This window comes from Eumetopias jubatus, unplaced genomic scaffold (genome assembly GCF_037043125.1).
Source record: "Eumetopias jubatus isolate StellerSeaLion01/CBP00866 unplaced genomic scaffold, mEumJub1_p1.0 scaffold_2, whole genome shotgun sequence".
NCBI lineage: Eukaryota > Metazoa > Chordata > Mammalia > Carnivora > Otariidae > Eumetopias > Eumetopias jubatus.
Window position 1 is genome coordinate 53,371,116 of NW_028274808.1, and position 23,574 is coordinate 53,394,689.

The window sequence follows — 23,574 nt, forward strand, 5'->3', positions numbered from 1 at the left end:
CAGAAGATGTAGCAACATTCTTTTGGCATCCCTTGCATGGCAAGAATCTGCTAGAACTGAATAGAAGTTACCATTCATGTAAGGCCTATATGCTCCATGGTTCCCCTCTCCTCACCATTCCTCAAACTTGTCCCCAATACTGAGACATGCATTAATTCCCACTTGCCATAATGAACTTTTGTTTTCTTATAATAGAGAAATATATCTCTGTGCAAGACTCTCTCACAAATGGGGAAAGGAACTCAGAGCTGCCAACTCAGGGAAGTCTTTGAGGTACTCTGACATGACAAAGAAACTGTATGAAGTATGGAAGGGGGACCCCCAAGCCATTATGTACTGTTGTGAAATGCACCTCATTGCCTCTGTGAATGGTGCCCCGTAGGGTTGTGCAGTGAGCAATCTGCACAGCTGTTCAGTACATTCTGGAGACATGAGAAAGATACAGAGGTGGCACAGACCTGCGAGAACAGAGCAAGCAGGGGATGGCCCCAAATGGGGTGGGAACAAACTGAGCGTTGCTGGGTAGGGAGGGGAGAGGGTGTATGGGGTAACTGGGTGATGAGCATTAAGGAGGGCACTTCATGGAATGAGCACTGGCTGTTATATGCAACTGATAAATCACTAAATCTTACCCCTGAAACTAATAGTACACTATATGTTAACTAAATTGAATTAAAAAAAAAAAAAGACTATGTTCTTTTGGGCACTGGAAGGAACTCTTGGATTCAGATTTTACGATAGATTTTGGAGAGTGCAGATGAATTTAGAGCTTATTCTTTCCCTAAACCAAGTCTTGAATAAGGTAGAGGAAGAGGGATAGAATAGGAGTGAAGGAAGATGAACAGTACAGAGAGTGGGGGGGAGGGATGTCACTGTTTTTCTCTCCAGTCCTGGGTTTCATATAGGGGGAGGCAAGGGAAATGGGAAGAGGTAATGGAGATTAGAAGCTCTGGGTAGTCTGATGGCATGGTGCACTGGTGTTTCTTTATGTGAATGGAGCTCAGTGAGGCGGCAAGACCATAGAGTAGCGCACGGATTGACTGGTTTTCTATGGTAGATAGGTCTGAGGTAGTCTCACAGCATTGGTCCCCCTTCCCTCACACAGGTTCTCCCAGTGTGGGAAGAGAGTAATAGTAGAACCCTTGTATGATTGACATCACCATGGACGTGGTGGAGCAATAGCTATTCCCACTGGAACGTCTGGTAAATTAGAATGATGCTGGGGTGGCAGAATTATCCCATACACTAACGAATGAGCCTCACCCAAAGAGTTTTAAGAGTTTTATGAAAAACAAGAAGCAACTTAGCAGTTCTACATTGGCAAGGGACTGAAGACCAAGAAGGAATGATGATTATGTTGGTAATGTTAACATAATCAATGCTCTCTCAGATGCCTCACCACTGTTTAAGTCCTCTTGAACTTACAAATAATTCAGAGAAAAGAAGCAACTCTGAATACACTGAGTTTAAGTTTCTGTGACCAGGAGGAATGAGGTTCATAATAGGAATTAGGTTCATTTATTAAAAAAATAAAGTTATGCTTTTGCAAATGTGCCCAGTGGACTGATAAACATATCCTTTGCATGACTCCATTATGCTGAAACATCTCCTTATTGACTCTCCCCCGACTCCTAACCTACTTCTCTTCTGGCCTCTTCAGTTTAGTATTGCTAACCATCTCTTTGCCAGCTTTGAAATCACAGTATCATATTTCATACCTTCTTCTCATTATGTCCTATGGCCACTAAATTCTGTCAATCCAAAGCAGGAAAGAACGTCCAATGGAAAAAAGACAGTCTCTTCAACAAATGGTGTTGGGAAAACTGGACAGCCACATGCAGAAGAATGGAACTGGACCATTTCCTTACGCCACACACAAAATTAGACTCAAATGGATGAAAGACCTAAATGTGAGACAGGAATCCATCAGAATCCTAGAGGAGAACATAGGAAGCAACCTCTTCGACCTCAGCCGCAGCAATTTCTTCCTAGACACATCGCCAAAGGCAAGGGAAGCAAGGGCAAAAATGAACTATTGAGACTTCATCAAGATAAAAAGCTTTTGCACAGCAAAGGAGACAATCAACAAAACCAAAAGACAACCTACAGAATGGGAGAAGATATTTGCAAATGACATATCAGATAAAGGGCTTGTATCCAAAATCTATAAAGAAATCTATAAAGATTCTATAAATCTATAAAGAACTTATCAAGCTCAACACCCAAGGAACAAATAATACAATCAAGAAAGGGGCAGAAGGTATGGACAGAAATTTCTGCAAAGAAGACACCCAAATGGCCAACAGACACATGAAAAAGTGCTCAACATCACTTGGCATCAGGGAAATCCAAATCAAAACCTCAATGAGATATCACCTCACACCAGTCAGAATGGCTAAAAATAACAAGTCAGGAAACAGCAGATGTTGGTGAGGATGCGGAGAAAGGCGAACCCTCCTACACTGTTGGTGGGAAAGCAAATTGGTGCAGCCACTCTGGAAAACAGTATGGAGGTTCCTCAAAAAGTTGAAAATAGAGCTACCTATGACCCAGCAATTGCACTACTGGGTATTCACCCCAAAGATACAAATGTAGTGATCCGAAGGGGCACCTACACCCCAATGTTTATAGCCACAATGTCCGCAATAGCCAAACTATGGAAAGAGCCTAGATGTCCATCAACAGATGAATGGATAAAAAAGATGTGACACACACACACACACACACACACACACACACACACACACACACACACACACACTGGACTATTATGCAGCCATCAAAAAACCAAAATCTTGCCATTTGCAATGATGTGGATGGAACTAGAGGGTATTATGCTAAGCGAAATAAGTCAATCAGAGAAAGACAATTATCATATGATCTCACTGATATGAAAAATTTGAGAAACAAGACAGAGGATCATAGGGGAAGGGAGGGAAAAATGAAACAAGACAAAACCAGAGAGGGAGACAAACCATAAGAGACTATTAATCTCAGGAAACAAACTGAGGGTTGCTGGCTGGGGGGTGGGAGGGATGGGGTGACTGGGTGATGGACACTGGGGAGGGTAGGTACTATGGTGAGCTCTGTGAATTGTGTAAGACTGATGAATCACTGACCTGTACCCCTGAAACAAATAATACATTATATGTTAATTAAAACAAATAAAAGTTTTCCTTCAATGTGTCAAAAAAAATAAATTCTGTCAATCCTACTTCTGAAATCCATCCCGAATCTCTTCTTTCTTTAGTCCTCACTACCAGTGTTCCAGTCCTAGATTATTGAAATATAATAGAGTTGAATAAATATATTGGTTATATAAGATTGTATATCTCACAAATAGAAAATATACCTTATTTTCAAGACCACATGAAATTTTAGCAAATATCAATTTTATCTTAGATCACAAAGAATGATTCAATAAATTCCAAAAAGCTATAGAACAGATCACATTCTCTGGTCCCATGAAATTACAGTTAACATGGGGCTTACAATGGGGTCAGGCACTGCTTAAGAACTTCACATATACTAATATAATTCTCCTAACACCATGATGTAAGTACTACTGTTATCTCATTTTGTAGATAAGGAAACTGATGTAGAGAGAGACTCTAGAACTTACCAAAGGTCAGACAGTACATTATGGGCTGAGATACAGTATTATAGATGAAACAACAACATGGTAGTGGATATAAATGAAGTTAATGTAAAAGCACACACATGAAAAGAGTGTAAGCCTTCATAAAATTCATATTTACTTTAACCTTACCATTTAAACATATAATTATCATGAATTTCATTTATCCTTCATATTAATTATCTTTATATAGAAAAGAGAGTTTTAAATACTTTCAGTTTCTTTTCCTGGAATCTGAAGAAGATGGAGTTGGACATTTCATCACTTCTTTTTTTTATTTAAGATTTTATTATTTATTTGTCAGAGAATGGCAGAGAGAGTGAGTGAGCACAAGCAGGGGAATCAGCAGGCAGAGGGAGAAGCAGGCTCCCCGTTGAGCAAGGAGCCCAAAGTGGGACTTGATCCCAGGACCCTGAAATCATGAAGAACCCCCAGGATCATGACCTCAGCCAAAGGCAGCTGCTTAACTGACTGAGCCACCCAGGTGTCCCTACCACTTCTTCTTTTTCTGAAGTTTAGTTTTCCTCCCTTTGCAACAGATGGTCCAGTCAGCGCAGTATCTGATTGCATGTTCATCAGCATTGCACTTCATTCTGCAGTTATAGGCTTCTAAAGAGCACGTGTATTTAACAAATAAGGTCCTGGCTTTGAAAAGAGAAAAAAAATTTATATTAGGTTATATTTTTGATTTTTATCTTTTAATGTCTAAAGTGTTCTATAATAAATTAAACCAACATCAGTAGAGAACTTTCTCAGAAAAAAGTAACAGAAAAAAATACAGAAGAGAAAAGCAGAGATACTGAATAAAGATTAATGAAGATCTTTTCCATAGGGTAGGTAAATGGGGCAGTGAGCTGAAGAGGAGAGTTTTCTATGAGAACTGTTATGGCATATTTCTGTGTAAAATGAATAATTTGTTTAGGGGTAGGGATTCATGATGCAAGAAACAATGTTTGACTTCATGAGTGAAATCTTTAAAAAGTGAGTGGGGATAAAAATCTAGTTGAAAGTGGAGGGGTTAACCTTAAATCAGAATGGAGAGAGGGTAGAGTAAGATAAAATTAGGTGAAGGCATATGGTGGTGGGAAAATGAGGAAGTTATCTCTTGGTACTTTTACTTTCTTGGTGAAATAAAAAGAAATCATCAACTGAGAATAAGGGAACAGAGGAAGCTGAGTCTTCGTTCTAACTGCCCAGTACATTTGGGCTCAAAGCCTTGTCTCCTTCACTGAGGAAATTTCTAAGATTGCACAAACTCCCATAAGTCGTAATTTCTCACTTTGGTTTTTCTCTCTCTCTCTCGGTGTCACATAGGCATTTCCTTCTATCCTTTGCTCCCAAAGAAATGTTTTTTTTTTTTTTTTAAAGATTTAGAGAGAGAAAAAGAGAGAGAGAGAGTGAGCATAGGTGGGGAGAAGGGCAGAGGGAGAGAGAAACTCCAACAGATTCCCTGCCTGACCTGGGGTTCAATCTCATAACTCTGAGATCAGACCTGAGCAGAAACCAAGAGTCAGAAGCTTAAATGACTCGCCACCCAGGCACCCTGAAATCTAAGTTTTATAGTGATCATTTCTTACTTTAAAAAATAGTTTTATTACCTGGCTTTCATCCCTAGACACTATAGTTTAGTTTTCTTCTCATTACAATTTTTGATATTCCCTTTAAATCTACAGGTCCTTCCCAAATCCTTTCTTTACAATTTTTCTGTTGAGGAACTTGAGATGTTTAAGCTGTAGTGTTTCCCAGTTTATATATTTCTGATTGCATACTCTTAGAGAATTCAACATGTTCTTGTGTCCTCCATATTTCAGCAGACTGGCAACTGGATTGAGAGGCTTGATTAGACTCATGTTTGATTCCCAGAACCAGCTGTATGGTAGTTGGTGTTGTGTGTCTTATCATGATATGACTGACATGTAAAAGCTGTATATATTTAATTTTTTCAACTTGATACATTTGGGGGCAAGTATACACCTGTAAAACCATCACCACCATTAAGATCATAGATCTAACTATCACCTACCAAAATTTCCTTCCACCTCCATTATTACTATTATTGTTGTGGTTGTGGTAAGAATACTTAGTGTAAGATCTATCCCCTTAGCCAATTGTAAGTAAACAATACAGTATTTTTAGCTATAGGTACTATGTGTATAGTGGACCTTCAGAACTCATTTATCTTGTGTAACTGAAACTTTGTACCATTTGACCAATGACTCCCTCTTTTCTGTACCAGGCCCAGGTAACAACTATTCTACTCTCTGCTACGATGAGGTTGACTTTTTCAGATTCCATATGTAAGTGAGATCATGCAGTATTTGTATGTCTGCCTGGTCATGTCTTCTGCCCATTTCTTAACTGGATTATTTATTTTTTGGGTGTTGAGTTTGATAAGTTCTTTATAGATTTTGTATACTAACCTTTTATCAGATATGTCATTTGCAAATATCTTCTCAGATTCTGTAGGTTGTTTTAGTTTTGTTGATTGTTTCCTTCGCTGTGCAGAAGCTTTTTATTTTGATGAAGTCCCAATAGTTCATTTTTGCTTTTTTTCCCTTGTCTCTGGATACATGTCTAGTATGAAGTTGCTATAGCTGAGGTCAAAGAGATTTCTGCCTGTGTTCTCCTCTAGGATTTTGATGGTTTCCTGTCTCACATTTAGGTCTTTCATCTATTTTGAATTTATTTTTGTGAATGGTATAAAAAAGTGGTCCAGTTTCATTCTTCTGCATGTGGCTGTCCAATTTTCCCAACACCATTTGTTAAAGAGACTGTCTTTTTTTCCATTGGATATTCTTTCCTGCTTTGTCAAAGAATAGTTGACCATATAGTTGTGGGTCCATTTCTGGGTTTTCTATTCTACTCCATTGATCTATGTGCCAGTACCATACTGTCTTGATGACTATAGCTTTGTAATATAGCTTGAAGTCCAGAATTGTGATGCCTCCAGCTTTGCTATGCTTTTTCAAGATTATTTTGGCTATTCAGGGTCTTTTGTGATTCCATACAAATTTAGGATTGTTTGTTCTAGCTCTGTGAAAAATGCCTGTAGTATTTTGATAAGGATTGCATTTAACGTGTAGATTGCTTTGGGTAGCATAGATATTTTAACAATATTTGATCTTCCAATCCATGAGCATGAAATGTTTTTCTATTTCTTTGTGTCATCATCAATTTCTTTAGTGTTCTATAGTTTTTAGAGTACAGATCTTTTGTGTCTTTGGTTAGGTTTATTCCTAGGTTTCTTATGGTGTGTGGTGTAATTGTAAATGGGATCAATTCCTTGATTTCCCTTTCTGCTGCTTCATTATTGGTGCATAGAAATGCAACAGATTTCTGTACAGTGATTTTATATCCTGAGACTTTGCTAAATTCATTTATCAGTTTTAGCAATTTTTTGGTGGAGTCATTTGGGTTTTCTTTTCTTAAAAGATTTTTTTAAATCTATCTATCATCTATCTATCTAACATCTATCTATCATCACCATCATCTATCTATTTAGAGAGAGCCAGGGAAGGGGCTGAAGGAGAGGGAGACAGAGAATCTCAAACAGACTGCGCTGAGTGTACAGCCTGATAAGGGGCTTGATCTCACAACCCCGAGATCATGACCTGAGCTGAAAAAAGGACTGGCCGTTTAACTGACTGAGCCACCCAGACAACCCTAGTCAGGTTTTCTACATAGAGTATTATGCCATCTGTGAATAGTGGAAGTTTCCTTGCTGATTTGCATGCATTTTGTTTCTTTTTGTTGTCTGATTGCTGAGGCTAGAACTTCCAGTACTATGTTAAAAAACATTGGTGAGAGTGAACATCCCTGTTTCGTACCTGACCATAGAGAAAAAGCTCTCAGTTTTACGCATTGAGAATGATATTAGCTGTGGGTCTTTCATATATGGACTTTCTGATGTTGAGGGATGTTCCCTCAATCCCTAAAAAACCCTTTGTGGAGGGTTTTTATCAAGAATGGATGCTTTGTAATATATTTTGGAATCAGGAAGAGTGATACCTCCAGCTTTGTTCTGGCTCAAAATTGCTTCAGCTATTCAGAGACTTTAGTGGTTCCATATAAATTTTAGGATTGATTTTCTTCTTTCCTTTCTTCCTTCCTTCTTTTCATTCTTAAATTTTTGTCTATTCTCAAATTTTTAATCTTTGCTTTAAATATTTCCTTAAACAATGTTTTAGTGTTGTTTTTTTCTATTTATATAAAAAATGACATTGGGATTTTCATAAAGATTTTATTGAATCTGTAGATTGTTTTGGGTGGTATGCATATTTTAATAATATTCTTTCCACCCATGAACATGGGATATCCTTCCAATTATTTGTGTCTTCTTTAATTTCTTTCATTAATATTTTGTAGTTTTCAGTGTACAAATCTTTCATCTCCTAGGTTAATTTGTATTCCTAAGTATTTTTTCTTTTGATATTATTGTAAATGGGATTGGTTTCAAAGTTTCTTTTTTGAATACTTTGTTGTTAGTGTGTAGAAATGCAACTGGTTTTTGTATGCTGATTTTGTGCTCTGTAGCTTATTGAATTCTTTTATTACTTCTAACAGTTTTTGGTGGTGTCTTAGGGTTTTCTACATACAAAATCAATGCATTTGTGCATTAAGATAAATCTTTTTTTTTAATTTGGATAACTTTTATTTTTTTACTTGCCTAAGTACTAGTTGAATGTTGAATAGAAATGGCAGAGGTGGGCATCCTTGCCCTGTTCCTAATCTTACAGGAAAAACTTTCAGTTTTTTACTGTTGAATATAAGTGAAGAATTTCTTTTGTTTTTGTTGTTTTGTTTTTTAAGTAGGCTTCATGTCCAGTGTAGAGCCCAACTGGGTCTTGACCATGAGATCAAGACGTGAGCTGAGATCATAAGTGAGGCACTCAACCAACTGAGCCACCCAGGCACCCCTGAAGAATTTAACATTTCTTGTAAGGCATTTCTACTAGTGACACATTCCCTCAAATTTGCCTTAGAAATTTTTTATTTCATAAGTCAGACAGAGAAAGGCAAATACTATATCTTATCATTTATATGTGGAATTTAAATAAAGCTGATCTTATAGAAGCAGAGTAAAGTAGTGATTACTAGGGGCTGAGGGAATAGGGGAAATGGGGAAATAAACTTCCAGTTATAAGATGAGCAAGTTCTAGTGATCTAATGTACAGCATGGTAATTCCAGTTCATAATACTGGATTGTATACTTGAAAGTTGCTAAAAGAGCAAATCTTAAATGTTTTCAGTACCAAAAAAAGAGGTAATTACATGCTGTAATGGAGGTATTAATTAACATTATGGTGGTAACCATTTTGTAATGCATAAGCATATCAAATCAACATATAGTTTACCTTAAACATACAAAATGTTATATGTCAATTATATCTCAATAAAGCCAGAAAAAATAAAATAAAATTTATGCTTAGAGAAGATAGAACAAAAACAAAGCCAAAACAGTTCCCAACTATGTTTCATAATAAGTTGTTCTCAGAGATGTGATTGTTTTGTGTAAAAAAATACAAAACAAAAAACCGTTTGCAATGAAATAAAATTGAAATCTTTGTAAGAAAAAAAGGAAATTATTTCTCCTTCAGTTTTAAGGTATAATTTTTCTGGAAAGAAAAATTCTAGGTTGGTAGAGTATTTTTTTTTCAACACTTCAAATATTTCACTTCACTTTCTTTTTGCTTGCATGGTATCTGAGGAGAAGTTTGTTGTAAGTCTTATCCTTGCTTATCTATAGGTCAGATTATTTTCTATTGCTTTTTTCAAGATTTTGTCTTTTATTTTTCTTCAGGTTGAATATGATATTGCTAAGCTCAGATTTTTTGGTATTTATCCTTGGTATTCTCTGAGTTTACTGGATCTATATTGTGTCTATCTTTAATCTTGGGAAATTCCCAGTCATTATTGCTTCAGTGATATCTTTTTTACTTTTCTCTCTTTCTTCTCTTCCTGGTATTCCCATTAGACGTATTTTACACCTTTTATAATGTTCCTCAGTTACTGGATATTCTGTTCATTTTCATTCTGATTTTGCCTTTCTACTTTGGAAGTTTCTAATGACATTTTTTAAGCTCAGCGGTTCTTTCTTCAGGTGTCTCTAGCCTGTTGATGAGCTGTTGTGTTCTCCCAAAATCTGTTTTCATATTCCAATGCCTAGAACTTCAGAATGTGACCATATTTGGAGACAAGTTTTTAAAATAGGTTAAATTAAAATGAGACCACTATGGTGATCTTGGACTTTTAGATTACAGAACTATGAGAAAATAAATAAATAAATAAATAATAAATAAATTTTTGTTTAAGCCACCAATCTGTGATATTTTGTTATGCAGCCCTAGCAAACTGATACACCCATCAAAGGCATTCTTTATTTCTGTTACAGTGCTTTGATTCCCAGCATTTTCTTTGATTCCTTCTTAGAGTTTCTATCTCTCTGCTTACATTATCCATTGGCCATTGCTTGTTTGTCCTCAGCTAAGGGACCTTAGCATATTAATCATAGTTGTTTTAAATCCCCAGTTTGATAATTCCAACATCTCTGCCATATCTGTGTCTGGTTTTGATGTTTATCCCATCTCTCCAAACTGTGTTTTTGGTCTTTTAGTATGTCTCATAAATTTTTTGTTGAAAGCTGGATGTGATGTAGTGTGTTGAAGGAACTAAGGTAAATAAATCTTTAATGTGAGGTTTTATGTTTCTCTTGCTAGGGGTTAGGCTGTGTTTACTTTTTGCTTCAGCAGTTGCTATTAGAAATTAAAATTTCCTAAGATTTCTTTGCTTTTGTATTCCCAGTTGCCTTTGGATTTCCCTCGAGATGACTTCTTGAATAAGGTCTGAGACATGTAGTTCTTTCAGTTGTATTCCCCTATTGTGATAATTTGGTGTGGGGGCAGAGAAACCATTTTACAGTCCCATGATTAGATATCAGTTTTTTAGTGAGCCTATGCCCTTTAAAGGGCTATGACCTTCACAAATTGTTTCTCAGCAACCCCCCCTTAGGTGAGACTAAAAGTCTGGGGGAGACTGGTTGGGTATTTTCCTTCCCCACCGTGGAAGGCTAGAGTTGGGTGTTTCACTTTCACCTGGCCACTGAGACCTTGGTAAAACCCCAGGTGGTTAGGTTCCAGTAAAATAGTTCCTTTTGAGGACTGGCTTTGTTAAGAAGAACAGATTGCTCTGGGTATATTTCAAAATGATTACTTTTGCCTCCTTCCCCTGGAAATATGAAAAGATTTTCTTCCCAGTCATCATTGTGAAAACCTGCTAGTCCTCTGGGAGGTAAAATTCACAGTAGTGTGAGAGCACCCCTAAGTCTGTTTTTCTATTTTTTTATCCTTAGAGTGTCTTTTTTTTTTTTTTTAATCCTTGGTGTTTTAACTCTCAAATTTATATTGAGCTTCCTACAATTTGTCAGTTACCCTGCTACTGATTCTCATGGATATTGCATCTGGGGTTCTTTTCTTGTAAGTTTTGACTCTCTCTGTATCCACCTGTCTATCTCTCTAATTTTGGGGACTGTGGTTTGCCCTGTGACTTCACTTGTCTGAGGTATCTAAGAAGAGTTGCTGGTTCTCAGTTTGTTCAGCTTTTTTCTTTCTTTCTTTTTTTTTTTTAAAGATTTTATTTATTTGTTTGACAGAGAGAGACACACAGCGAGAGAGGGAACACAAGCAGGGGGAGTGGGAGAGGGAGAAGCAGGCTTCTTGTGGAGCAGAGAGCCTGAAGCAGGGCTCGATCGCAGGACCCTGGGATCATGACCTGAGCCGAAGGCAGACACTTAACGACTGAGCCATCCAGGCGCCCCTGTTCAGCTTTTTCTTGCTATGAAAATTACAGTGATGGTTCTAAGCTCCTTACATGATAAACCAGAAACCAGAAGAAAGTCTCTAGAGCAATTTTAAATTGTTTATATTAAATTTGGAATTATAGTTAAGAGCTTAATGTTGTTTTAAAAGAGCTTTTCAGAAACCCAAGTAGTGTAATTTACATATGTACTTTTTCAGTGGATTGATTGCTGAAATTTATATGAGCTGTTGCAATGAATTTATAGAATACATTTTTAAGGTATTATTTCTGTTTACTATATGTAAAAGAAAAGCTCAGGCTTTTAGCAAGTATTTGATGATGTAGTATGTTATGCTTAATTCACCTGTTTCACAAGTAGAGCACAGAGATTATATGCTTGCCATGTTTATGGACACTGAAATATACAGTGAATAAAAAGTTCTTACTGTCCTGGAAAGGTGGTAGCAATGAAAGAAGTAGGAGGAGTAAATCCCAAGCATGCAACTCTAACATGATGATTTGCTTTGAGGGTTAATAAATGGTTTAAATTCTTTCAATAATGGCAAATTCTAACATTTATTGGAAGGAAAATAAATCTTCCGATAATCAGCTTTGAATATGCTCAAATGTTGGAATGAAAATTCTGTTCACTTGCTGGACCAGGGAAGACTGCTGTAGAAAGTTTTTTCAACCCTTCATTTTAGTCTGTATGTATCTTTCAGTCTGGAGGAAGTCTTTTCTAGGCAGCATATAGATGGATCTTTTTTTTTTTTTTAATCCATTTAGACATCCTATGTCTTTTAATTGTAACATTTAGTCCATTTACATTTTAAGTAATTATTATAGGTATGTACTTATTGTCATTTTATTAATTGCTTTCTGGTTGTTTTATAGTTCTCTGTTCCTTTCTTCTTCTGTTGTTTTTTTTGTGACGATGACTTTTTTAGTGTTATGCTTGATTTCCTTTCTCTTTATTTTTTTGTATCTATTATAGGTTTTTGGTTTGTTGTTACCATGAGGTTCCTATATAACATCCTATGCATATAGCAGTCTATTTAAAGTTGGTAGTTGCTTAAGTTCAGGGATATTCTAAAAGAACTACATTTTTATTCCCCATTCCATGTTTTGTGTATATGATGTGACATTTTACATCTTTTCATTTTGTGTGTCCCTTAAGTAATATTGTAGATATTACTGATTATTACTTTTGTCTTTTAATATTCATACTAGTTTTATAAATGATTGATTTACTACCTTTATTATGTATTTACTTTTACCAGTGAAACTTTTTTCCATTCATAATTTTCTTCTCATTATGGCCTTTTTCTTTCCACTTGAAGAAGAACCTTTAACATTTCTTATAAGTCTGGTTTAGTGGTGATAGACCCCTTTAGTTTTTGCTTGTCTGTGAAATTCTTTATCTCTCTTTCAAATCTGAATTATAGTCTTGCCGTGTAGGGAATTCTTGGTTGGAACTTTTTTCCTCCAGCACTTGGACTAGTTGTGCCACTCTCTTCTGGCTTACAAAGTTTCTGCTGAAAAGTTTGCTTGTAGCCTTATGAGTTTCCTTTGTATATAATAAGTTGTTACTACTTTTAAGATTCTTTTTTTCTAACTTCAACTTTTACCATTTTAATTATAACATGTCTTGGTGTGGGTCTCTTTGGGTTCATCCTATTTGGAAATTTCTGGGAATCTGTATGTCTGTTTCTTTTCTCAGATTAGGCAAGTTTTCAGTCATTATTTCTTCAAATAAGTTTTCTTGCTCTTTCTTCTCTATTTGGTCCCTTATAATACAAATGTTATTACAGTTGATGTTCCAAAGGTCTCTTAAGTTATCTTCACTAATTTATTTTCTTTTTGCTGCTGTGTCTGGATGAGTTCTATTGCTTGTCTTCTAGCTCACTGATCTGATTTTCAGATTCACCCAGTCTGTTGTTGAATCCCCTAGCATATTTTTTAGTTCAATTATTGTATTCTTCATCTCTGTAATTTCCATTTGGAACTTTCTTATATTTTTTATCTCGTCATTGAGGATCTCACTGTCTTTATCCATTCTTCTCCTGAGTTCATCAAGCACCATTATTACCATTACTTTCAAATCTTTACCAAGTAGATTTCTTATCTCTGTTTTACTAATGCTTTTTTTTTTTTTCCTTTTTTGGTGTTTTGTTCTCTCATTTGGAACATATTTGTCTGTCTTCTCATTTTACCTAATTCTGTGTTGGCTCTATTTAATAGGTAAATTAAGTACCCTTCTTAGTCCTGAAGGATCAGTCTTTGTAGAAGATGTCACCTGGAGCCCTAGAATGCAATCCCCCCTGGCTGCTGGAGTTGCGTGTTCAGGAGGTGTCTCCTGTATGGGCTGTACACACCTGTGTGCTGTGGTGGGATATGTATGTGGTGGAAGGGTGGGTGGGGCTGCCACACATGGCTGCACTGTGGGAGTTGGCCTGACTGTGACACATGGCTATGCTGAGACATGGGTGCTGGCTGAGCTGTTACCTGACCCAACAGTGATGTACAGTTGTTCTACAGGGATTGATGGGGTTCTCAGCTGGGCATGCCCACTGTCCCTAAAAGGCTATAGGGATACTTTCAAAATGTCACATGCCATTGCCAACCTTAGCAAGATAGAATGAGGTCACAAATATAGCCTCAGCTAGTGGCTCCATCCCTGGAAAAGTCCCAGTGGTTGCTTGCTTTTCTGGCAGGTATTGTAAGAATATTAAGTAGGTTTTCATCACATATGGTCCAGGATCTTTTCAAATTGGTGTTTTTGCACTGGGTCCCAGTGTGAATCTGCCATCAAGCCCTTGTACGGGGTTCCAGAGTCAGTCTGCTATCAAGCCCTTTAATAGTGGGTTCTTATTCCCTACAGTTCTATGGTTTTTCTGAAAATAATTCCCATTAGTTTTCAAAGCCCAGTGTTTAGAGGGTTTGTGAAACATCTAAGGGTTGTGGTGCCTGATGTGGAGCACACGTCCCTTTCTTCTCAGGGAAAATTTCCATATTTTTGACATCCCCTCAATTGTGGATCAGCACACCTGGGGTGGGGCTTACTTGGTAAGATGGTGTCTCTGCCTCTCCTACCCATCTTCATGCTGTCCCTTTGGTCCTTTGTTGTGGTGCCCTGTTCATCTAGTTTCCTGGTCTTTTTCAGTGGAAATTAGTACATATATGGTTGTTGTAGCCTTGGGATGGAGTGAATTCAGGATCTTCCTATGCTATCATTTTGAACCCAACTTACATTTTCTTGTTTTTTTTATGGTATTGTGAGTGAGATAGTTTTCTTTATTTCTTCTGATATTTAGTTGCTAGTATATAGAGATGAAACTGATTTCTGTATGTTGATTTTATATCCCGAGTCCTTACTGAATTTGTTGATTAATTCCAACAGTTTTTTGGCTGAGTAAGGTTTTGCTTTATATGATTATATCATCTGCAAATAATGACACTTTCACTTAATCTATTCCTATTTGGATGCCTTTTATTTCTTAGTCTTGCCTAATTGATTCAGTTAGGATTTCCAGAACTATATTGAATAAGATCAGTGAGAGTGGAAACTCTTGTCTTGTTCCTGATCTTAGAAGAAAAGCTTTCAACCTTTTATATTTGAATATGGTTTGTTGTGGGTTTGTCATGTGGTCTATATTATGTTGAGGTATGTTCCTTCTATACCAAATTTTTTGAGGGTTTTTTAAATCATTAATAGATGTACTTTGTCAAATAATTTTTCTGCATCTATTGAGAATATCATATGATTTTTTCTTTCATTGTATTAATTTAGTGTATTACATTTTTTGATTTGGATATGTTGAACCATCTTTGCATTTTAAGGATAAATCCCACCCGATCATGGTGTATCATACTTTTAATATGTTGTTTAATTCAGTTTGCTAATATTTTGTTGAGAATTTTTGCATTTGTATTCGTCAGGAATATTGGTCTGTGATTTTACTATTTTTTGTAGTGTTCTGTGTCTGGCTTTCATGTCAGCATAAATTCTGGCCAGATAAAATGAGCTTGGGAGTGTTGCCTCCTCTTCAATTTTTTTGACACTTTAGGAAAAATTGGTGTTAATTTTTCTTTAAATAGCTGGTAGAACTCACCCATGAAGCCATTTGGTCCTGGGGTTCTTTGTGTGAGAAGGTTTTTGATTATTGATTCCATCTTTTTACTTATTATTGATTTGTTCAGATTTTATATTTCTTCCTGATTCGGTCTTTGTAGGTTGTATGTTTCTAGAAATTTATCCATTTTTTTCTAGGTTATCCAATTTATTGGCATATAATTGTTCATAATAGTCTCTTATGATCCAAGTATTTTTGTGGTATCAGTTGTAATGTCTGCTGTTTCATTTTTTATTTTATTTATTTGCAGCCCCTCTCTTTTTTTTCCCTGAAGGTAGTCTAGCTAAAGGTTTGTATATTTTATATTTTCAGAAAAACAGCTCTTCATTTCACTGATCTTTTCTATTTTCTTCTGGTCTCTATTTCATTCATTTCCACTTTAATCTTTGTTATTTCCTTCCTTTGGCTGACTGTGGTCTTCGTTTGTTTTTCTTTTTAGTTCCTTGGATATAAAGTGAGCTAGTTTACTTGAAATATTTCTGTTTTCATTTTTTAAAAATTGTTTTGAGGATAGTTGGCACATAATGTTACATGTTTCAGGTGTATAGCATAGTGATGCAGTATCTCTATATATTATGTTACGCTCACCACAAGTGTAATTACCATCTGTTACCATACAATACTATTACAATATCATTGACTATTCCCTAAGCTGTGCCTTTTATTACCATACTTATTCTTTCCATAACTGGAAACCTGTATCTCCCACTTCTCTTCACCCATTTTGTCCATCCTCCTATTCCCTTTCTCTCTGGCAACCATCAGTTTGTTCTCTGTATTTATAGAACTGAGTCTACTTTTTGTTTATTCATTTATTTTATTTTTTAGATTCTACATATGAATGAAATCATGATATTTATCTTTCTCAGTCTCGCTTATTTCACTTGGCATAATAACCTCTAGATCCATCCATGTTGTTGCAAATGGCAAGACCTCACCTTTTTTTATAGCTGTGTAATATTCTATGTGTGTGTGTCTGTGTGTGTGTTGTGTGTGTGTGACATTTTCTTTGTCCATTCATCTATTGATGGGCCCTTAGGTTGCTTCCATATTTTGGCTATTGTAAGTAATGCTGCAATAAACATAGGGGTGCATATATTTTTTCAAATTAGTGTTTTCATTTTCTTTGGGTAAATACCCAGTAGTGGAATTACTAGATCATATAGTAATTCTATTTTTAACTTTTGGAAGACCCTACATACTGTTTTCCACAGTGCTGTACTAATTTTCATTTCTACCAATAGCGTATGAGGGTTTCTTTTTCTCCATATCCTTGCCAACACTTGTTGTTTCTTATCTTTTTGATTTTAGCCATTCTGATAGGTATAAGGTGATAACTCATTGTGGTTTTGATTTGTATCGCCCTGATGATTAGTGCTGTTGAGCATCTTTTCATATGTCTGTTGGCCATTTGTATGACTTTGGGAAAATGTCTATTCAGGTCCTCTGCCCATTTTTAATTGAATTGTTTTTTTGGTGTTGAGTTGCATAAGTTCTTTATATATTTTGCATATTAACCCCTTATCAGATATATCATTTTGCAAATATCTTCTCCTATTCAGTAGGTTGCTTTTTATTTTGTTGATAGTTTCCTTTACTGTGCAAAAGCTTTTTATTTTGATGTAATCCCAATGGTTTATTTTTGCTTTTGCTTCCCTTGCTTTAAGAAACAAATCTAGGAAACTGTTGCTATGGCTGATGTAAAAGAAATTACTGCCTTGGTCCTTTGTAAGATTTTTATGGTTTCAGGTCTCACATTTAAGTCCTTAATCTATTTTGAGTTTTTTTTTTTTTTAAAGCTTGTATCTTTTACTTATTTTTTGTTTTATATTTGTTTTGTTTTATTTGTTTTTTGTTTTAAACTTAAAATAAATTTAAAAAAAATTATTTTTTGTTTGACAGACAGAGACATAGCGAGAGAGGGAAGTTGGGGAGTTGGAGAGGGAGAAGCAGGCTTCCCGCTGAGCAGGGAGCCCGATGCAGGGCTCAATCCCAGGACCTTGGGATCATGACCTGAGCTGAAGGCAGATGCTTAACAACTGAGCCACCCTAGGCATCCCTCTATTCTGAGTTTATTTTTGTGTGTAGTGTTAGAAAGTGGCAGTTTCATTCTTTTATGTATAGTTGTCTAGTTTTCTTAGTGGCATTTATTGAAGAGACCATATCTTCCTTGTTGTGTATTCATGTCTCTTTTGTCATAAATTAATGGACCATATAAGCAAGGGTTTATTTCTGGGCTCTCTATTTTGTTGTATTGATCTATGTGTCTATTTTTGTGTCAGTATCATACTGTTTTGATTACTATAGCTTTGTAGTATATCTTGAAATCCAGAACTGTGTTATCTCTAGCTTTATTTTTCTTTCTCAAGACTGCTTGGCTATTTGTTTTTTTTTTTTGTGGTTTCATACATTTTTTAGGATAATTTCTAGTTCTGTGAAAAATGCTGTTGGTATTTTGATAAGGATTGCATTGAATCTGTGGAATGCCTTGGGTAATATGGACATTTTAACAATATTAATTCTTCCAATCCATAAGCATGGTCAGTTGTGTAGTCTTCAATTTCTTTCATCAGTGTTTTATAGTTTTCAGAATACAAATCTTTCACCTCCTTGGTTAAGTTTATTCTTAGGTATTTTATTCTTTTTGGTGCAATTGCAAATAAGGTTGTTTTCTTAATTTCTCTTTCTGCTACTTTATTAAAGATTGTATTTTTTTTGGAATTTATCAATTTCTTCTAGGTTGTCGAATTTGTTGGCATGTATTTTTCATAGTATTCCCTTATAGTCCTTTGTATTTCTATGATGTCAGTTGTTAAATCTCCTTTTTAGTTGCTGAGTTTACTTATTTGGGTCCTTTTTCTTTTTTTCTTGATGAGTCTGGCTAAGGGCTTACCCATTTTGTTTATATTTTCAAAGAACCAACTTTTGGTTTAATTGACTTTTTTCCTAATTTTTTTTTTAGTCTCTATGTCAATTATTTTTGCTCATATGGAACCACAAAATACTTTGAACAGCCAAAGTAACTTTGGGAAAGAAAAGCAAAAAACAAAGCTGGAGGCATCCCACTTCCTGATTTCAAAATATTACAAAGCTGTAGAAAGATTTAATTTTGTAAAGATGCCAGCTCTCCCTAAACTGATCTCTAGATTCACTGCACTCTCAATGAAAATTCTCACTGAATATGTTTGTATGTGTACTTGAATAGCTTATTCTAAAGTTTATATGGAAGTTTAAAGGAGTGAGAATATTCAAGACAGTCCTTGAAAAAAAGAAAATGTAGATATCTTTCTCTACCATATATGAAGACATCATAAACTGTCATTAATTAAAATAGTGTATTATTTGTACCAAGAGAGACAAACAGAACAAGACACAGAGTAGATAGCCTAGGATATACACTAGGTTTATGACAAAAGGGCACTGTAAGTCATTGAGAAAAAAATTTTTTTCCAAGAAAGGTTGTTGGATCAATTAGCTACATATATGATAAAACCAAATTTCAGAATAAATTTTGACCTCAATTTCATGAAAATCAATACCAGGTGGAGATTTGCAATCTAAATTTGACAGGCAAAATAATAAACCTTTTGGAAGATAAAGCATTTTGAGGAAGATATTCAGAGAATACCTTTATGACCTTTAGGTGAGAAAGAACACAAAAAAGCCCAAATTAAAAAAAAGTCTGATGAATTGGACTGTGTTGACATTAAAAATTTATTTTTATAAAATGACATCATAAAGGAGGTAAAAAGACAAGCCATAGAGCAGAAGATGGTTTTTAAAACATGTAATAAAGCATTTGCGTCCAGAATTTATAGTGAAACCCTACAGATTGCTGAGAAAATAACAAATAACCCAATGGGATAATGGACAAAATAATTGAAAGGTACTTTGGGAACTGATATTAAAATGGCAAAAAAACCAAATGAAAGTATCTTCAATCTTATTACTAATATAGGAATTTGAATGTAAAGTGCATTCAATTGTGACCATAGTTTGCTGAATGGCTATAATTTAACACCTTGATCATATAAATTGTTAGTGGGGATGTGGGCCAATAAGAGCTGTTCTTCACTGCTGAAGATAGTGTAAATTTGTTCAACTGCTTGGGAAACTCTTTGGCATTATTTCCTAAAGTTGAAGATACACATGTTCTATGAAAAAAGTTTAATTCCTAGGTATATACCTGATAAGTATGTGTTCATATATACAACAAGAATTATTGAGCAAAAATTCATAGCAGTAATAGTATTTATAGCAGCCAAATCCTAGAAACAATCTAAATGTTCATCAACAGTAAAATGAATAAATATACTGTGGCATATTACTATGATGGAACACTATATAGGAATAAAAACTAATGAACTTCAGTAGTACACAGCAACATAGTTGAATTCCATGCATGTCATATGGAGTAAAGTAAGACAGTTACAATATCATTTCATTTGTATAAATTTTAAAGCAAGGTGACAAAATTAAACAATAGTGTATAGATATATGTGCTTAGGTGACAGAATCCTAATATATATTCTTGCAGCCAGAATCCTAATGTTTGGTTGCCTACCATTCTTCTAGATATCCTAGGCATAAATTTGTATTAGTTTAAGCCAATGATAGTGTTCTCTATTTCTTTGCCCGTGATTAGTTTGAGGGTGGGTATGCAATTCATTCCTGGGGAAATTCTGAGAAAGTATTCCTTGTCAATAAAGAAGAAATGTACTCCTTTTACTTTGGTGTAATGTGGTGGATCTGGATATGACGTTCAAAACAGTGACAGGTATCTTGCGACCATAGGAAAAGCTAGTCAAGGATAAATCTGACTCTTTTCCAATACTTGATATTGTGGATGATCTGCTGCATTAGCCAATTTCAGAATTGTCTGAACTTTGGACTTCTTATCTGCAATAATATATTTTCTTTATTGTTTAAGCCAGTTGAATCTGAGTTGTTTGTTGCTTGAACCTGAAAACATACTCACTGGTACAGCAAGCGTTTACAGTAAAATATAAAAAAAAAAAACCCTCACAGAATGGGAGAGGATATTTGCAAACCTATGTCTGATAAAGTTTTAGTGTCCAGAATATACAAAGAACTGGCATCTCAATAATAAAAGACAACCTAATTAAAAAAGGAGTAAAGGATTTGAATAGACATTTTTACAAAGAAGATATAAAAATGGCCAATAAAACATGAAAAGATGATCAATATCATTAAGTAGCAAATTAAATACAAATTAAAACTACAATGAGATATTGCTATAGCAACTAGGATAATGATAATAACAAAGACAGACAAAAGCAAATGTTGGTGAAGATGTGGAGAAATTGGACCTTCATGCACAGCTGGTGGGATTATAAGATGAAGCATGCAGCTGCGAAAAATTGTTTGACAATTACTCAGAAAGTTAAACATAGTTATTTTTAAAAAAGATTTATTTATTTGAGAGAGCGAGCAAGGGGAGGGGCAAAGGGAGAGAGACAAGCAGACTGCACACTGAGTGGGGAGCCCGATTCAAGGCTCGATTCTAGGACCCCAAGCTCATGACCTGAGCCAAAATCAAGAGTCAGATGCTGAATCTACTGAGCCACGCAGGTGCCCCTAAACATAGTTATTGTATAACACAGCAATTCTATTCCAAGTTATATATCAAGAGAATTGAAAATATGTCCACAAAAAAACTTGGCTTTAAGTGTTCACAGCACATCATTCATAATAGCTCCAAAGTAGAAACAATCCAAATGTCCATTAACTGATGAATGGATGAGTAAAAGGTAATGTATCCATTCAATAGAAAACCGTTCATCAATTGAAAGAAATTGAGCACCGAAGCATGCTACCTGGATGAATTTTGAAAAACATGCCAAGTGAAAGAAAACAGACTCTAAGGGTCACATATTGTTTGATTATATTAAATATCCAGAATAGGTAAATTGATAGAGACAGGAAGTAGATTAGTGGCTGCCAGGGTCTGAAGGGAGGGGAGGATGGGGAATGACTGTTAATGAACATGAAGTTTCTTTATGGGGTGATGAAACGTTCTGGAATTAGATAGTGGTGATGGTTGCACAACTTTATGAATATATAGGAAACCACTGAAATGGTATACTTTAAAAGAGTGAATTTTATCTCATTAAATACATAAAAAAACAAGAACAATGAGGGGAATCTTGAATTGCCAGCTATTAAAATGTGCTCTAAGGTAATGGGTGCATCAGAAGAGATAGGCAAGCCCATAGATAATAATATAAATCCCATTTATAAATCCAATGATTAATATATTTTTATTATATATTATTGGTGAATTTAAAAATTAACTTGGGAAGGTTAGATTGATTATTCAATAATATGCCTGTATAATTGGTCATCTGGATAGTGTTAAGATGGAATCTTAATTCCCATCATACACAAAGTCATTTCTACTGAGGCCCTTACCAAGATTGGTGATCAGAGTTCTGTGAACCACAGATAATGATGCAGCAGCCTCCTCTTCACCCTTGGCCATTCTAATCATCACTCACTTCCATTGTTTCAATTTCCCAAGTTTCCTGTGTTCTGTGAAAAACCTCTCACCATCTTTGGATCAAACAATAGTCCTCAAGTTAGAGTTCAAAATAAGTGAAATCACTGAAGGGGACCACCTTATGAATATGTCCTTAGCAGCAACTCTCCATTCCTGTTAGGGCCACAGCACTCCTTGACCTTCTTCATTGTGTGGTATGATCTGCACCTGACTAATTTATTTTCAAATTCTTGGAAGACCTTTTATTCTCTCTCATTTATATTTTCATATCTCTGCAATGAAAGATTTCTGTCTTACCTTGAGGAACTATGGACAGCAAAGCAAGGACTCCAAGGATGGAATGCAAGACCCTCATGGTTGAATAACTGGAGAGAATCAGTAGCTGTGATGAAGAGAACTTCTTTGTATATTTAGTACTCAAGAGATGAGTTGCTGTATGATTATTGAACCTTTTAGTAGCAAGAACATTTCTGTGTTCCAATGAACCTTTATATCAGGAGACAGCATGCAATGGACATGACTATCAGTCATTCAAAGTACATTTGTCAAATGTTGACAGGTTGTAGGCAAAGACAGTAGGATGCACAGCACTTACAGAGGAGGGGCAGCCATAATGAAGGAAGAGGAGAAAGTCTGTGAAAAACCATTATCTTATGGCTCCTGGCAGAACTGTTAAAGGTTAAGGCATTTCCAGAGTTAAAGTATTCCAATTTATTTCCTCAGGAGAAACATTATTATAACAGCATGTCTATTTATTGATATATTTTGGAATGTATCTTACCAGACTTAAGCAATGAAATTACATCTGAAAAACAAACTGAGGTTTCTGGAGGGGAGGGGGGTGGGGGGATGGGTTAGCCTGGTGATGGGTATTGAGGAGGGCACGTTCTGCATGGAGCACTGGGTGTTATGAACAAACAATGAATCATGGAACAGTACACCAAAACAAATTATGTAATATATGGTGATTAACATAACAATAAAAAATAAAAAAAACCATATATACAGGCTGAGAGATAAAAAAAAAAGCTTCTATTTGATTGCCTTCTGTCCAACTACCTGAATGAAACTAATTTTTATATCTAAAGTCTTAGTGAATACAAATTGTTTACACATCACAGTTATATGTAATGTGAGAGGAATCAAAAAGGAAGAGTGGAACTTTGATGCACTTAGGACAGCAAGTAATACAGAAAAATCAATGGCAATGCAACATGAGCATATGGCTGACAAAGTGGCATAAATGACCTCAGAGACACAAATGAAATGAACATAAGGGAACACCAGAGTAGTTTGGGTGGCTTAGGGACTGTTTAAAGAAGGCACAGTAAAAATACCAATTTTAGAAACTGCAAAGTGCATTCACACTCATGATCTTATTTGATGTTTCTATTTTTTTAGATGGTCTTACTCCAGCTCCTTTCTGCTATGGCTTCCTCTGGGTACTGCTTCTATTTCAGGATTTCAGTGAATGGGACACACAGTTTCAT

The 23,574-nt window shown here is 35.5% G+C and overlaps 1 protein-coding gene across 1 annotated transcript; it reads right to left on the minus strand.

Annotated features, from left to right (window-relative positions):
* Positions 1 to 4,127: 4,127 nt before the first annotated feature.
* Positions 4,128 to 22,439, minus strand: LOC114217403 (beta-defensin 43-like). Its single transcript, XM_028114231.1, has 2 exons — positions 22,382 to 22,439; positions 4,128 to 4,282 (listed from the first exon to the last, which is right to left on the minus strand). Exons 1-2 carry the CDS (start codon positions 22,437 to 22,439, stop codon positions 4,128 to 4,130), a joined length of 213 nt encoding a protein of 70 aa, XP_027970032.1.
* Positions 22,440 to 23,574: the final 1,135 nt, after the last annotated feature.